The sequence below is a fragment of the Sinocyclocheilus rhinocerous genome, unplaced genomic scaffold, assembly GCF_001515625.1.
Source record: "Sinocyclocheilus rhinocerous isolate Xijiao unplaced genomic scaffold, SAMN03320098_v1.1 scaffold1292, whole genome shotgun sequence".
Classification (NCBI taxonomy): domain Eukaryota; kingdom Metazoa; phylum Chordata; class Actinopteri; order Cypriniformes; family Cyprinidae; genus Sinocyclocheilus; species Sinocyclocheilus rhinocerous.
In genome coordinates this window covers 476,886-491,986 of record NW_015656599.1, presented here as the reverse complement: position 1 = coordinate 491,986, position 15,101 = coordinate 476,886, and the positions used below count along the sequence as shown (strand labels likewise).

The following is a 15,101-nucleotide window of genomic DNA, read 5'->3' as shown; positions in this document are numbered from 1 at the left end:
GCGCTGTACATTCACCCCCCCCACCTACAATCCCTGCCGGTACGAGACTCGAACCCCGCAACCTTTGGGTTACGAGTTTGTGTGTTTGAGCAGTTTTATTTGAAAAACAAGAGCATGCTGAATGCACTCCAGTGTGAATCTCTGGTTTCAACAGCTCTGTGCTCTAAGTAATAAATAATGTGACATTCAGTCAAAGTTAACCTTATTTCCAGAAAAAAAAAAAAAAAAAAAAAAAAACTATCAAAAGTAGGTTCAAATAACATACAGTTACAAATTCCTGGGCATGCTGTAATGACCTCTCTTGGTGCCTATGTACATCCTCTTTAGTGAAGAGGACACATCAGCATATCTGCAAGGCAGACAAATAATTCCAGTGAAGCAGCAGACGAAATAAAAACCTCTGTGTCAACACTAGGGGTCAGTAGACTGTAATCACTGGAGGTGAGTCTGTAGGACACATTTAGTCAGTCAATGAGCCCTTTTCATTCATATAGCTATTTTTTTAATGTTATAAATACATATATATATATGTGTGTGTGTGTGTGTGTGTGTATATATATATATATATACACACACACACATTTATACTATCATTTAATGCTAATTGTACATTAAGTAAGTTACATTAAGCTGATCCTTTTCTGGTTTTAAAGTCGTTTTGGTTATTTCAGCAGGTCAACCTAGGAGACCAGTTTGAACCAGCAAAGACCAGCAACCCATCTTATAAGGCTAATAAGGATATTAAATAAACAAAAATATGCAATTTTTATTTATTTATCTATCACACACATTTATACTATCATTTAATGCTAATTGTACATTAAGTAAGTTACATTAAGCTGATCCTTTTCTGGTTTTAAAGTCGTTTTGGTTATTTCAGCAGGTCAACCTAGGAGACCAGTTTGAACCAGCAAAGACCAGCAACCCATCTTGGGTTAATAAGGATATTAAATACAACATAAATATGCAATATTTATTTATTTATCTATCTGTTGATTACTTGAAATTAGCATAAAATAGCAATTCATCAGTATTTCTGGATTAGCATAATTGTTCATAACCAGGGTTTATTTATTTATATATGTGCAATACTCTGACTCTAAGCATATTTCCACATCAAATTACATAATTCAACACCGCACACTTTTGTGTTTGTTTTCAGACAATATCATGAGTACATCATTGATAGCTCCACCAGTCCAATTTAGTTAATAACATTTTGATTATTAAAGTGGTTTATAAATGAGCCACAAGTGGAAGCAAAAAGATGATGAAACCACTTCCTGGTATGTCACATTTCCAGTGTAACCACCTTAAAATACAACACACACATACACACACACCACACACACACACACAGACACAGACACAGACACACACACACACAATAAACAACAAAAACAACTAAGACAGAACTCAGAATCAGACTTAATAATGAACCTTCACATATGTAAACCGCATGTGCACTGTTTCTTGTCAGAAATATAAAGGCTCTCTCACCAGCTTATTTCGTGAGTCAAACAGAAACCTGTTGTGGTCTGAGCTATATTTGGGTCAGTGTAGCACAGAAGTCAACTAGATGAATGTGGTTTATTCTGGTGGATGAACAAATGGTACTTGTTCCTGATAGTGAGTCTATTAATAGATGTGTGTGGTTGGTTCGTTTGTGAGTAAAGGATATCTTGTCCAACCGTATGAACCTCACAGTCTGACGTCCATTCTGCTCAAAACTTGTGCAAGACTATGTGATGACCTTTTCATCATAAACTGTATTTCGAGTCAAATTATCAATGATTATATAGTCCTTTGGCTAAAGCTCAGGGCTGGTAACTGGAAGGTTGTTGGTTTGAGTCCTGCGAGGAGAAAGTCAAAGGCCATTATTATTGTGCTGTTAACTGAGACACTACCTGAGATTGATAGAATCAGTGCATGCTTAATAACTATTCATGTACAGAAAATGTAAAGATGTAGTGATTTACACTTAAGAATAAGATTGTATCAGAAGTTTCTGACACGTCTAACTGCTGAACAATATAATTCTTATTTTAAGAATAAGCATGTCCCAACATGCTGTCTCTCATCACAACATTGATGTAAAACTTGTCAGAACTACATTGTAATTTTATGGATTAATAAAGAAACCCTTTCAATAGTCAAGTATCTTCCCCTTTTTAATTTAAGAAAATAGCTGATCTGATGTGGACTACTTTCCTTTTGTCTAACCCTCTCCCTGTCACACACACATAAGCTACATCACACACACACACACACACACACCATTCTGTTTGATTTATAAGCTTTTCCTCACGGGGACCAAAAAATGTCCCCACAAGGTCAAAATTTACTGGTATTACTGTCACTTTTTCTGGCAACTGCCATGCGCACATTCACAAAAGAGTCGAGTTATGACGAATGACGTAGGCGTGGCAGAAGCTAAAGTAAGAATGGTTGTTACTTGAAAATTTATTTTATTTTTTTTTCATTTACTAGTCTTTGTCTTTATACAGCCAATTTAACTTAGTGAAGACAATGTCTGTGCACAAATAAAACACAGAAATTGCAAAATGGTGTTAAAGAGTGATTGTATTATATTTTAATGAATGTTGCAACTGCCCAAACTGTGAACTGTTGCAACAGTTCCTTGATATGGGGTCAGCGGCAACATTTGACTTTGACTATTGAAGTATAAATTGTACATATATCATCACATGTTTCAGCAGTGTGGGTGAGTAGCTGCCTGACAGAAGTGGGTTTAATATTATCAAAATTTTGGCTTCCCAATACAAACACTCTCAGTCTTAGAGCAACTGAAGGAAGTGCAAAAAGTGTTGCAACCATCCTCACTTTCCCATAACCAAAGCTGGAAAGATGTACTGAATGCATGTTCTGCCAAAGCAATGATAAATGATCCACAGTTTATCCCACATACACATAGTAATGCGTTTTGAAAAAAATCAAATCCATAAAGCCATAAATATTTGTTTCTGGAGAAAAAGCTAATACTATTGTGCCTGTATATTATAAGATTATTATACAACTTTTAAACATCTGCCTTTTCTAGTCCAGAGCAGAGTAGTGAATTAGCTAAGAAACTAAATTAATGTGTTATAGCTTGGTTTAGATATGAATATTGTTCTATTAAGGTAATATCATGACATCCCCCAAATGCACCATATTATTCACGCATGTTTATACAGAGCTTAAAAATCACAATACAATCCACATATACACAGATGTCATTTTCATTTTTTATTTCAAGTTTCTTATAGTTGTAATTGAACAACAGTCCTTCGGTTTCAAGTAACATATAATGGTTAATAAGGCCCACAGCTTAGTCACTCTTTATCAAAGAGGTACACAGAACAGAAATGTTAACACTCCACAGTGATTGTGACCCAAGTAAAGAGATTGTCTTCCTAAAGTATGTTTAAACATTTGTTCTGTGAGTAGTGCGTAAACATTTCCATATAGCTAACATGAGAGCTCCCTCTACAGGTGTGCCTGAAAAGTTCACACCCACTCAGCTAAAAACACGAAATATAAAATTGCATTACTTTGTATGGAAAATTTCTACTGTAAAAACTGGTTAACTGTAAGCTAAATATAAATGGGTTAATATCAAATTGTATATAATTTTACTGTAAAACGTGCACATTACCATAAAATGTACAGTTTAATACTCCTAGATAAAGTCTTACCAGACCTAAGTCTTTGCAACATAATTGTAATATATATCCAAAATACTCATTCTTCTGCCAGCAGAAAAATACATGGAGAATCGCAACATCATCATGTGACAAATGGAGATATTGCCTCATGCCTCATGGTACCATCACAGAGAGGCACAAAACCACTTTCCAGAACATTTACATTCACTGTTCCTTGCTGGTGGAAGTCTGATTCATCATGTGGTCTTCTATCTGTCTCTATCTGTATTATTATGGTGGTTATCAGTACAGTACATTGATATATTCACATTACATACACACATTTTCAAATGTCATCATAACTTTAAATCCATCATCTTCATGATTCTGACCTTGATCTTCTCTAGAAATTTGCTGATGTGTTTTGGGCTTTTCTTTAAATGTATCTTGAATACCTAAAATCCTTACGTTGCCATCTTCCTGTTTCTTATTAATTTTCTTGCGTTTTTTATTTTTATTTCTTGGTAATACCTCCGTAAATACTATGCTTTCCTCCATTAACGATTCCTCTGAGTCTTCATCCATTACTGCACAACAGCAACATTTAGTTTCCACTCTGCTACGATCGCTCCTTGATGCACAAAATCTCAAACTGCCGACCAACCCCCGGTGCGTTCCAAACGGGATATATCGCCCTCTGAAGGGCACTTCGGAGTGAAAACAATCATGGCCGCCATATTGAAAGGTCGTTCCAAACCGAAGTGCTCAAAACTGGCCACTGCAAAGGGCCCTTCGGAATGAAGGATTTCGAAGGGTACAACTGATGGACACTTTGGGCTCCCATGATCCTTTGCGCAGATTCTTTGCATGATGACGGCGCCTCCGTGTGGACACGTGATGATGACGTAGAAGGGCACTTCAAGGAACAGTTGTTTGGTCCCCTATACACCCTTCGAAGCTCTCACTCTGGAGGGTAAACCCTTTGAAGGGATTAGGGCATAGGGATGAGCCCTTTCGAATGGAACGCAGGGTCTGTGACACCCAGCATGTGTTCTGTCCGATATATTTACCCAGTGGCGCTGGGCCAGCACTGGGTTGCCAAATAACCCAGAAATGGTTGTTTTTAACCCAGCATTTTTTTTTAGAGTGTATGATTATTACAGATTGCTTTAACACAGTAAATTTATATTTGCATTTCCTGAAGGAAATTCAAGTGTCAGTTAGTTTGTAAATAAAATTCAGTCACTATTAGAGACATGTTGCTGTCATCTCAGCAGTCATCCTGTTTCTGTCTGCGATAATCAACAAATGCATTTAGGGTTTATTTGATTTTTTTATGTATATATTTTACTTTTTTGAAGTGTCTTGGCGAGTTGGAGAGATGTAGGCTAAATATTATGTAATTGACAAGTAATAAGTAATTACGAATGTTTTAAAAGGAACTATTCAATCTATGAATCTTATGTACAATATCACTAATATTGCAAATTAAATATAATGTAATATATATAGATGTATATAGATTGATTGCTGATTTTAATATTAAAGATTTATGATGATGTTGTGGGGCTAGAGAACTTTATTCAGCGGGCCAACCGCATCTCACAGTGCATGTCAGCGTATGAAATGGATCAGTCCACTGCAGTTCCTCCATCCACCGCTCCATCAGTCGCCCCTCCAGCACCAGAGCCGATGCAAATGGATACCTATCGCCTGTCCCATGTGGAGCATCAGAGGAGAATCTCTAATCAATTATGTCTGAACTGTGGAGCCAGTGGTCACCTGTTATCCACCTTTCCTGTCCATCCACCTCGCCCAGTGGTGAGTACAGTTCAAATTCAACCCATGATCGCATCTCTGACTCGTACTACCGTTATGGTAACTACTGCCCAACACTCTGTTTCAACGCCCATGTTGACTCTGGTTCCTTGGGGAACTTCATCTCCCTAGATCTACTGCGAAAACTTCAACTCAAACGGAAATCCTGTGCTCAACCACTTCACATTTAGACCATCCTAGGAAAGCCGATGGGCCGCGGACGCATCTGCTCACCCACCGTCACGCTCCGCATCCGGAATCTACATCAGGAGCAAATCTCCTTTCTGGTGCTGGAGGCCTCTATGGCTGACATCATCCTGGGATGCCCGTGGATGACTCAGCACACACCCATCGTGAATTGGAATACTGGAGTGATTCTTCAGTGGGGCGAGCGCTGCCATCAGAACAGTCTTTCACCTATTATGAAATCTTCTGGATCTCCATCAAGACCTCAACTACCCCCTTCCTGCAAGCCTGTAGACCTTGCATCCACCACGGTTGAGAATACCAGGCGTTCCAGGATGTATTCAGCAAGCAGGCAGCCACCCAACTACCACCACACCGGTCATGGGACTGTGCCATTGACCTGCTGCCTGGGGCTAGTCTACCCAAAGGAAAGATCTACCCATGGAAAAAGCCACTCTAAGGCTGATGATGCACGGGGCAACTTTTTGAGCAATGATGCCGGGCAACTTTGACCTATGTTGCCGTCAATGAGCAACCAGATGAGACACAGGGCCCACGACCAATCTAAAGTATCCGGATAGAAATTTGTTATCCATTCTCAATGTGAAAGTGCCCAAGCAACATTGCTCAAAAAAAGTTGCCTGGCAAAATTGCTCAAAAAGTTGCCCCGTGTATCATCAGCCTTAGAGTAAATCTACTGAAGTTAGACCACTGTTTGCTTCATTTTTTTTTTTTTTACATGTCATACATTAAAAAAGTTTAATTCATGTGTTACAGTTTCTTTGCGAAATTTTCTAAATTCTGAGTGAAAAGTGTTTCTACATCAATTTTTTTAATCAGTGTATAACATGATTTGTAGATGGATGTACTGCAGCTAAATTAACCTTTTATAATTACATATATAACCTTTATAAATAATGTGGTAACACATAGGGTCCAATTCTCACTATTAACTAGTTGCTTATTAGCATGCCTATTATTAACCTATTGGCTGTTTATTAGTGCTTATAAAGCACATATTCTGCATGACCATATTCTACATCCCTAATCCTACAATACCCTAAACTTAACAGCTACCTTACTAACTATTAATAAGCAGCAAATTAGGAGTTTATTGAGGCAAAAGTTGTATATAGTTAATGGTTTGTTAAAGGTGAGAATTGGACCTTAAAATAAAGTGTGACCAATAATGTTTTCATAATTCAACATCTAATCTAGTCGCACAGCTTTGCTTATCTGAGGTTTACACCTATTTTAAGAATGTTACCTCTATTGAGGCAAAAGTTGTATATAGTTAATGGTTTGTTAAAGGTGAGAATTGGACCTTAAAATAAAGTGTGACCAATAATGTTTTCATAATTCAACATCTAATCTAGTCGCACATGCACAGCTTTGCTTATCTGAGGTTTACACCTATTTTAAGAATGTTACCTCATACAAAGTGTTAATGTTCCATTCACCTGGCATGTTATAAGCAACCAGCAAATAAGGCTCATAATTTTTTATTTATCAGTTAAAACACACAGCTTCTCAGAGAATGTTCTTGGCATTTTGACGGCTTTTTGTGTTGACCGTCAGCATGATCAATCCAAAGTAGGGCTATAATACCAGAAGAAAGTTCATTTTGGGTATGGATGTTTTTGGTATTGTCATTCAAGCTTGTAAATGGAAATGGAAAATGACCATAGAAAACAATAAACCACAAACTCTCACCTACATCTAGGCAGGATGTGTAAACTGACCAAATGTTTTTTATTTTGACCTTTGGTCATACATATATCATTGGTTGTTATATATAGCTTTGGTTGGTTGAAATGTATTAATAAATAACAATAATTAAAAAATGATGTGTATTTTGTTCACAAATGAAAATGACAGGTGTGCTTTACTAAGCTTAAAAAAGTTGTTCACTGACACTGTACAAAATGTGAACTGCCATTCAAACATTAGGGGTCAGTAAGATTTTTAATGTTTGAAAGAAGTCTCTTCTGCTCACCAAGGCTGCATTTGTCTTCTCAAAAATACAGTAAAAACACTAATATTGTGAAATATTATTCCAATTTAATATAACTATTTTCTATGTAAATATATTTGAAAGTGTAATTTATTATTGTGATGCAAAAGAGAATTTTCAGCATCATTACTCCAGCAGTGTCACATGATCCTTCAGAAATCATTCTAATATGCTGATTTGCTGCTCAAGGAACGTTTCTGATTCTCAATGTTGAAAATGGTTGTGCTGCTTAATATATTTCTGATTTTTTCCCCCAGGATTCTTTTATGAATAGAAAATTCAAAAGGACAGCATTTATTTGAAATAGAAATCTTTTGTAACATTATAACTTCTTTACTGACACTTTTGGTCAACTTGAAATCTTGCTGAATAAAATAATAATAATAAAAAAATCTTACTATGTTTTGAACAGTATTATATACAAGTCTAAAATCAGGTATTAGGTATTTAAATATATGACAACCACTACAACATTAAAAGTATATTATGCTAGAGAGAGATAGAGACATAAAGGAGTAACCCAACATGTGAACTCCATTATATAATCAACATACTTTAAAACAATGTACATTTAGTGTTTTTTAATCTAACCATCAACCAACCATGAACCTATTTCAGTTTTCACAGTGAGCCAAAGACAACTTTTCATTTAGTTACGGTGAAGAACAAAAGCACGAGGATTCTGGAAGTCATTTTCATGGGCAGTGAAGAGAACTTTAAAAAGCTCTTTGATCTTTGGATGCCATTTTCTACTTACCATCATCCCCAGATGCTTTCACACACGAACACATCTTACACATACTGTACACATAATTGGGACCAGAGTGGAGAGATTTGCAAAGGAGTCATAAAACAAACACAATATTTACTCAAGGATGTTCTCAGGAAAGAGCAGAAGAGATTGTACTTGAAGGGGAAGGAAACATATGAAGGGCACATCCTGGGCAAACTTCCTCTGAACATGAGGCACCTGCTGTTGTCAGAACAAATTTGTAAATATGACTGTGTCAAGAGTCCAAATATAATAGCAACACAATGATATACAGCTCTAGGGACTATTTAATCTACATGCCTAGTGAAAGCAAGAGAAGTCAGTTCATCGTTGCACTGCATTTCGCTCAAAACAGTGCATTAGCTTGTCCATTTTCAATATTAGCTTACCAAGCATACCTAGCATTTAGCATAGGTGCTTGTCTTTCAAGAAGGTTCACAAATAATAGAAACGGTTTGAAAATATTACATTAAATGTATGCGAAATGTGGATGCCAGACTACACAAATTCATCTCAGTTGCACAGCTACAGATTTTGTTTGATTATACTGTGTTAAAGCTACATGCTAACAATAGCACAGGCTACAAAATAAAACTTAAGAGAGGACTTAATAGAAGAATAATACAGTTCTTAGCTGTAGCCCTTTGTTGTTGTGTTAACAGTAGCATTTGCTGGTTGCAGCTAGTCGGGATGTAGCTTTAGCCATTAAGCTACAAACAAGATGCTAATTGTCCAGATGAAGTCACACAGTCCTTCTCTTCATCACAAGTCTGCAGTTTCACCTCCGTCTAGAGGCTTGTTGGGTGGATTTTGTCGCCTAACTCTCGCTTTACGATTTTCAGCCACCTGCTTCAACTTTAGCAAGCGTAGTTTTTGCTGTCGTCGTTTTTCGCGGTACCAAAGATGTTCACAGTACTCATCAGACGTTAGCTCGCTAACTCCCATTAGATGGAGTTCCTTGTAGGTCCGTGGCGAGGCTGCGTGATTTCCGGGATGGGTGTTCTGCGCTCTCGACATGTGGTTCTGGGGGATAACGTGGACCTCGTAGCGGGCTAGCGTGCGGGAGAACGAGTGTTCGTAGGCTACGCAGAGGTACAGGCCAGCATTAGCGAATGCTAAGTGCTGGAGGAGGAGCCCGCGTTGCATGTGGATGAGGTTTTCTTCACCTGGAACCAACTGAGAGATAGAAAGGGGTTTGCGTTAGAATAGAAGAGGATGAATTAAGTGTATATCCACATGGTTTTTCATGATTAAATCTAAACAGGATGTGGACGGACCTCTTTGCTGCTTTGGCTGTGGTTTGGCTGAATTATCCACTTGATCGTGGCTTGTGGTGAACGTGGGACACATTCCAGGAAGGTTGAGTTTGTCTCCACAGCGTAAACTGTCTTCAGTTCAGCATTCTCTGAACATGTAGAGACGAATGGACACTTTTAGCTCCCGAAAAGTTTATTTTTTTATTTATTTGGAACGTGTTCTATTACTTCTTTAACAGCAAGACCAAACACTTGTATTAAGAATGTAAACAAGATCAGTTTTGATTTCATATTGAACTGGTGCACACATCTTAGCATGTGTTAGTGTCCATTTTGTACACTAGAGGGAGTAGTGTGCATTTTTTTCAGGACTGGCCAATATCATCTACAACCTGAAGGTGGAAAGTGGTGAGGTGAACAGAAAGTGATTTATTACCATCTCTCATGTCCTGACACTGGCTCCAGGGGTCTCCATACCTCACATCCTGTCTCCGGGCATGCCTGCGGACCACAAGAGGATGTTACTGACCCTCAGATCCATTGTTTGACAGGTTTCCTGGTGGTTTTCGGTATTAGTAATTCAAGCCATTTCCACTAATAAATACTCCAAATAAAATTAATACAAATTCACTCTAACCAAGCCTACAATTTCTCCACTGTTTGTTAATAAAACTCAATAAAATGTATATATATTTAAGACTGAAATCACTTCTACACTTCTACAAAAAAAAAAAAAAAAACAATATTGGTGTAGAAACAATTTTCACTCAGAAATTGCTAGTACATTTCACAAATAATTACAAAGAAACAACAAGTAACATTGAAATTAAACATGAAATTCTGAAATACAAAGGGTGAAATAGTATTTTCTTGTAAAGCATGCTCCAAAAATCTTTATTTACTAATTCGCAAAATTTTCTTAGTGTAATAAACTGCACCATTGTTGTTATTTATGGTGTCCTTGTTACAGTATAATTATACATAATACCGAGTAATATTAATTAAATACATGTATTTACTATATGTTTAGGATTAGTATTTGGTTTAGAGTTAGTTGCATGTAATTATGCATAATATATTGTTATTACTATCGTAAGTACATGTAACGTGTAACAAGGACACCTTAAAATAAAGTGTTGCCATTTCTTATCGTTGATTTAAAAAAATAATAATTCAGAAACATTTGAATAATCACTAAAATTCTAAGCTCCAATGACCAATGAGAATGTATTAAATGTAATACAAAGGGAAGTACCTTTTGTTGCTAGGGATGTAGTTAGTACAGGAGGACCCGTCCCAAGCGCAGTATGGGTCACGAGCTAGACAGCAGTCTACACACGCTTTACCGTACAGCTCACACCTCTGCACAGGAAGCTGGACGACCCCTTCATCACTGCTTACAAAGAGCACTTGCTAGAGAAGAAAAATCAAAAATACATGAGGATGTATGTCTAAATGTGATATAAAACAGACTAACCTTTAACAAATGAATAAAAATGGTAATTGATAAACCTTTATCAAATCTAGCGTTTACAGTGGCACACTTACAAAGGAAGTCTATGGGGCAAGACATGACAGTGGGTTTAAAAGCGGCCACCCACTAAAACATGTCCACTTACCCTCTTGGTGGAGAGCTCCATGTTTAAGACTGGGGTTTGAGTCTACAAAATAGAAAAAAAAGAAAGAAAAAATGTCAACACATAAAATGAATCATCTCTTGAACAAAGAGGAAGAAGACACGCATTGTTGGCGCTGAAAAGGAGCAGCTCATCATAACAGGCCCTTGTGAAAGTTTTAAAGCTTTCTGCTCTGTTGGTTAATTTCTCCTTCATATACAGCAGCAAATGAGCCTTGACTCTTAAAACGTCTCTTTCTTCAAATGGCTGGCAATATGTGCTATTATATGTCTCCTGATAGGTTTGATTGACTCGTACTGCTCTGTAATATACATAATTATGTTTTTGATGCAGTTTAAATCACTTGAAATATTTGTTATTCATAATGTACTACTAATTTTTGAGTAGAGATTTGAGGGATGCAGCTGTACTTAAAAGTGAATATTTGGTCTGTTCCTCACAAAATTATTGTCTGACTTTAGAAGACTTGAAATATGAGCTGCGCACACTACTTTTATGGTCTTGTATTTCTTTAAGAAATGAAAACTCTGAGCTAAACGCTATTGTAAATCCATCGTTGTACTACAGAACATTCTCCAGGCATCTCATATTAACCCTGTTGACTTCTGTTTGCTTACATTCCCTTCATCCCCAGAGCAAAACTGACACATTCCTCACTGTCTAAAGTTTTGAATAAATGAGCAGTGGCGGCTCGTCGGGGGAGGCGGGGGAGGCAGGGGAGGCACAGCTTCCCCAAAATTTTGAGGTGAAAATGGGAGGACAATTTAATGTTAATAAAATTCACAATTCATTTATTTTAGTTCATGTCTCAGTTAAAGTGGTTACGCAAATAATAATAATAATTATCGGCAGGGATCCCCAGACCAATACAATTAGTGTGCCTCCTCCATTTTAAAACCCATGAGTCGCCACTGTAAATGAGATGATCTTTTTGTTCACTAAACACAATATTCTTGGTGTAACGCTGCCTCTCCTGTTCCTGGGTTTGTTCACTTGAGTAGACAGCCATGAGAAATCTGGTTTTCTTCTTTAGGAGTTATTTTTGTTTGGGAAGCGCTTGACATGAAAACAACAACCAATAAGAGCCCAGGGTCAGAGGTCATGAGTCCAATAGATGGCACGATAAACAAGAAGTGAGAGAAGAAACTGAGCTCATTTTAAATTACCTTGAAGACATTAAGCTCTTCTAGAATGACTTCTTCAGTTTCCCAGTTCTCTTTAGGTACAGAGACCACCTTTAATACTCTGCCATCATCTGGAGATACAGAAGATTTACCATGCATGATTAAGACAGATAGATAGAACGATAGAACTATAGAATGATAGATAGAATGATAGATAGAACGATAGAACTATAGAATGATAGATAGAATGATAGATAGAACGATAGAATGATAGATAGGACGTTAAATAGATACATGATAGAATGATAGAACGATAGAACGATAGAACGATAGATAGATAGATAGATAGAACGACAGACAGACAGATAGATAGATACAGAACGACTGAATGATAGAACGATTGACAGATATTCACATCAAACTTCAACCTGAACCATCAATTGTACCATCTTTGAATATATCCCATAATGCACCCGTACTTAGTTACCATGGTGAGTGAGCACTGGCTTTCAGCATGTGGATTTATGCAGCACCTTGAGGGCTGACAGCTGTTACACTGTTCTAGTCCTATACACCGTAAGATTGCGAGTTGGCTCTCTGTACACATCGGTTAAGCATATTTATTCTGAACGGAGTATCTATTTGCCCTAAATGATTCACTTAAATGTGGCAGAGTTCACGCATACACCCACCAGTCCAGGAGGACAAATGTTAGACAGGAAAAGAAACATTGGCTCCTCGGAATGTCAGGACCACTGACCAGCGTGGGAACAGAGGTCGTCTTTGATAGCATTTACTGGATCTAGGAGCAGATGTAGGAGATTTCCATATTTGCAGTGCAATTTTAGGTCTAATGCTAACACCAACGCTAGTAGTCACACTTTTTTACTAGTATAAAAGATCCCATTCACTGAAAACGTAGATGTTTTGTTTACCACTTTACAACATACCTGTGCCAAGATGTAAGACGTCATACTGGCCGTCCTCTGCATCAACCCTATCAACCACAAGCTTCTTCAGCCTGTAGGGGGCGTTGATCCGAGTAAAGACGGGACGCCTATGAATGGGCATCACTGGCTCCCACATCAGCTGATGGGTCCTCATGAAGCTCACAACATCGTCTGGGAAATCTCGGGTGGACTTGTGCAAAGGGTCATAGGTTTCACTCGGACACTGAAGAGATATAGGAACTTTAGTTAAGCTTATATTCTGAAACCCTGTGGGGACTGAATTTGGAGTAACAGTCCCAGACTAAGGTAAAAATAGTCAAAAACATTTGTGCAGATGTGGATTTTGGTCACTGTTCGAGATCATAGTGCAGTGAACATCATAATTCTTGTTTATCCATATTGAGAAATACAGTTTTGAAGGAATCTTCTGTTGTCATGAACAATTCGGTTTAGCGAGTCCCCCCAAAGTAGGGAATGTTACACGTTAACACGATCTAGTATGATAAACTTGCTTACTAACCTTGCCTGTGCAAAGGTAAGGTTTTACCAGCTTTTACCTTGTAAAACCACTAAGGTGACCTTCAAACGATGCGCGCAAAGGTAAGAGAATGGTGTCCAAATGAAAGAAACACATTAGATCCATTTTACTACTATGTGTGAAATGAGTCTAAAATATGTTCATGATCTTAATTGCACTTTCTAGTCCAAGGGTGTCCAAACCTCTTCTTGGAGGGCCAAGAACATCCTGCAGAGTTTAGCTCCAACCAGCCTTCACACACTTGCCTGGAAGTTTCTCGTAATCCTGAAGACCTTAATTAGCTGATTCAGGTGTGTTTAATTAGGGTTGGAGTTAAATTTTGCAGGACAGTGGACCTCCAGGAACAGGTCTGGACACCCCTGTTCTAGTCACTAAACCCCAGAATTTGAAAGGGTTTAACGGTCACCTCAGAGCTGTGGTCAATCCGTGGTTATGACTTCAGCAACTAATGGAGCAGACCTCACAGCCCTGATAATTGACTTCCTATTGGTGACCTCACTGGAGTCCACACTCCAGCCACTTCATTAACCGCACTGACGCGTGACCCCTAGAGTGCCTGCAGACATTTTTACAACCCCCTTGAGGTAGTGCAGCTAGTGCATGGAGTAACTGGCCACATGGTTTACAAGCTGTCCCAACATATCTGCAATCCAGAACCAACCGTAGATCTCAAATCTTGCTCACAACACCAAGATTACAGTTTGAACAGTCTGAAGTCCTTCAAGTTGCCAAAAGAAAGCAACTTAATATGACAAATCATCTTCTCTACTCTACCAAACATAATTCCTTCCTGTTGAGAACTTACAGTCCCCGGCCGTGGATAAGGGATCTTCCCCTTGTACTCCATCCAGCGATGATCAGGGCTCTCCTTATGCGCAAACGGCCCGTTGAAGGCGGCTCGGATGGAGGCCATGGAATAGATGCAAACGGCTGAACCTCTGAAGACAGAGCTTTTGAAAAGGAAACATGTATTAGCCTGATGCCAGGTTAGAATAACAGAGTTCCTCAAGCTTGGTGACCTTTCACCCTCCCGTTTGGCCTCGAGCTATCCATTCCTTGGGTGGGACACCGAGACGGATTGTTCTAAATGGATCGGGAGTGGGGAGGAGAGCATCCTGTGACCAGATTGTTGATTTTAGGGGCGTTTTGATACTGATGT

The 15,101-nt window shown here is 38.2% G+C and overlaps 2 protein-coding genes across 2 annotated transcripts in view; one reads left to right on the top strand and one right to left on the bottom strand.

The window, feature by feature from the left end:
* Window positions 1-6,163, top strand: part of LOC107720333 (uncharacterized) — a 9,831-nt gene extending 3,668 nt beyond the window's left edge. Inside the window, exon 5 of the mRNA XM_016528014.1 lies at window positions 5,657-6,163. Within this exon, the coding sequence (XP_016383500.1) occupies window positions 5,657-6,163 (507 nt within the window). The remainder of the gene's footprint in view (window positions 1-5,656) is intronic.
* Window positions 6,164-8,168: 2,005 nt separating this feature from the next.
* LOC107720332 (semaphorin-3D-like) overlaps window positions 8,169-15,101 on the bottom strand; it is a 51,558-nt gene continuing 44,625 nt past the window's right edge. Inside the window, exons 14-19 of the mRNA XM_016528013.1 lie at window positions 12,497-12,585; window positions 11,313-11,354; window positions 10,949-11,106; window positions 10,130-10,194; window positions 9,715-9,842; window positions 8,169-9,613 (exon numbers count right to left, since the gene is read on the bottom strand). Of these exons, the coding sequence (XP_016383499.1) occupies window positions 9,200-9,613; window positions 9,715-9,842; window positions 10,130-10,194; window positions 10,949-11,106; window positions 11,313-11,354; window positions 12,497-12,585 (896 nt within the window). The 3' untranslated portion in view covers window positions 8,169-9,199. The remainder of the gene's footprint in view (window positions 9,614-9,714; window positions 9,843-10,129; window positions 10,195-10,948; window positions 11,107-11,312; window positions 11,355-12,496; window positions 12,586-15,101) is intronic.